This window comes from Sprattus sprattus (genome assembly GCF_963457725.1).
Source record: "Sprattus sprattus genome assembly, chromosome: 13".
Taxonomy (NCBI): domain Eukaryota; kingdom Metazoa; phylum Chordata; class Actinopteri; order Clupeiformes; family Clupeidae; genus Sprattus; species Sprattus sprattus.
Window position 1 is genome coordinate 31,156,879 of NC_137911.1, and position 2,500 is coordinate 31,159,378.

The 2,500-nt window shown below is 49.7% G+C and overlaps 1 protein-coding gene across 1 annotated transcript in view; it reads right to left on the reverse strand.

Annotated features, from left to right (window-relative positions):
* LOC308374508 (RAS guanyl-releasing protein 1-like) overlaps positions 1–2,500 on the reverse strand; it is a gene marked incomplete at both ends in the record, with an annotated part of 40,633 nt that overhangs the window by 28,048 nt on the left and 10,085 nt on the right. Inside the window, one exon of the mRNA XM_080850289.1 lies at positions 1,624–1,736. Within this exon, the coding sequence (XP_080706415.1) occupies positions 1,624–1,736 (113 nt within the window). The remainder of the gene's footprint in view (positions 1–1,623; positions 1,737–2,500) is intronic.

Genomic DNA, 2,500 nt, shown 5'->3' on the forward strand with positions numbered 1-2,500 from the left:
GAAAATCACCTGTGCGTCTCCAAACAGAGAGTTTCAGAATCACCTCAGAAAATCACCTGAGAATATCACCTCCTAACAGAGAGCGTCTCAAAGCTGTGCTGATGAGCGGCTCAGAATACATGAGCCCCTGAGCTCACCTGTAGACAAAACAAAACCCCCTGATCAGCCCACACAGGTATATCTGCATCTGATAAGCGAAACTCCAGACCGCACACTTGTGTGTCTTTCCATTCTGACCCCTCCATATAGCTGCTCGAGTGTGTGAGGGGGTGACAGCTCACACACAGGAAATATTTTATGATGTGTGCGTTGAACTCTGCTGTTCAGCTGTTCAGCTGTAAACACAACAGGGTATAGTAACGTGGTCGTGTACGACATGACTGGCCAAGCTGTATGATGCCATATTGGACATACACACACACACACACACACACACACACACACACACACACACACAAAGCTGTATGATGCCATATTGGACCGCCATAATGTTCTTGCCAATGATGACTCGGCCCCAGCATGGGATCATGTTGCCAATCCAAGCACCGTAGCTTTTGGACCGGTGTCGTTGCTAATAGCAACCAGGCCTCCTCCACACGGAACGCCTGTCTTTCGTGGGCAGACACAACCTGGAGCAGACCTGATCCCACTGCAGACCTGATCCCACTCCTGGAGCAGACCTGATCCCACTGCAGACCTGATCCCACTCCTGGAGCAGACCTGATCCCACTGCAGACCTGATCCCACTCCTGGAGCAGACCTGATCCCACTGCAGACCTGATCCCACTGCAGACCTGATCCCACTCCTGGAGCAGACCTGATCCCACTGCAGACCTGATCCCACTGCAGACCTGATCCCACTGCTGTCACCTGGAGCAGACCTCATCCCATGGTGGTATTTAAATTTACAAGTCTATGACCGTAATGAGACTCCACCATCACAACAACAACACACAGGAACCAGACAGGAGCACGGCTGTGAGCAGAGCACTTGGAGAGAACCAGGAGGTGCAGCCCAGAGAGATATAGAGAACCAGGAGGTGCAGCCCAGAGAGATATAGAGAACCAGGAGGTGCAGCCCAGAGAGATATAGAGAGAACCAGGAGGTGCAGCCCAGAGAGATATAGAGAACCAGGAGGTGCAGCCCAGAGAGATATAGAGAGAACCAGGAGGTGCAGCCCAGAGAGATATAGAGAACCAGGAGGTGCAGCCCAGAGAGAGGGAGAGAACCAGGAGGTGCAGCCCAGAGAGATATAGAGAACCAGGAGGTGCAGCCCAGAGAGAGGGAGAGAACCAGGAGGTGCAGCCCAGAGAGATATAGAGAACCAGGAGGTGCAGCCCAGAGAGAGGGAGAGAACCAGGAGGTGCAGCCCAGAGAGACAGAGAGAACCAGGAGGTGCAGCCCAGAGAGAGGGAGAGAACCAGGAGGTGCAGCCCAGAGAGACAGAGAGAACCAGGAGGTGCAGCCCAGAGAGATATAGAGAGAACCAGGAGGTGCAGCCCAGAGAGAGGGAGAGACAGAGAGGAGCAGGAGGTGCAGCCCAGAGAGAGGGAGAGACAGAGAGGAGCAGGAGGCGCAGAGAGATAGAGAGGGGGAGGAGGCAGGAGGCAGGAGGTGGGTAAAGGATATAGAGCCAGCAGTCTGTCCAGGAGTGATTTGGAGGAGATGAGGAGTCTGTGCATGGTCAGCGTGATGTTGAGGAGGTGGCTGCTCCGACACACACTGCCCTCTGCATCTGTGGGGGAGAGAGAGACAGAGAGACAGAGAGAGAGAGAGAGAGAGAGAGAGAGACATAGAGACAGAGAGAGACAGAGAGACAGAGAGAGGGAGAGTGTGAGTTCTCTTTTGTCACAACCAAGTGTGGTTTCCCATTACACACACTACCCTCCGTGTCTGTTGTTGAGGGGAGGAGTGTGTGTGGCACATCATAATCCAACATGGTGTGTTCTGGTTGCTCTCTGGAGTATTTCAAAAAACGTTGGTCTTTTACATGTGCACACACTGTAAACCTGAACAAGTTCAGAGTACTTAAAACTTTTGATGTAACCGATTACATAATACAATTTGAGTACATATATATATATATTTTTTTTTTAAGTAAACTTAACTTAAAAATGATTAAGTTGGGTCAACTAAATACCAGGTTTTAAGTACTGAATACATAATGTATATGAGTTAGTAGAACTGTCTGGGTTTACAGTGCAGGCGTTACAGAGATCTCCATGCCTGGAGAGTGTCTGTCACATGATCCAGTATCTCATGTTCTGATTGGTCACTGAGATAATCACAACAAAGACTGATCACATGATCCAGTATTGATCACTTGATCCAGTATTGATCACTTGATCCAGTATTGATCACATGATCCAGTATTGATCACTTGATCCTGTATTGATCACTTGATCCAGTATTGATCACTTGATTGCATGATTGTTTGTTCTAGTTTGCGACTGTTATCAGCGCCGCAAATAGAGGATTTATGCGAATGGCGAAGACTGG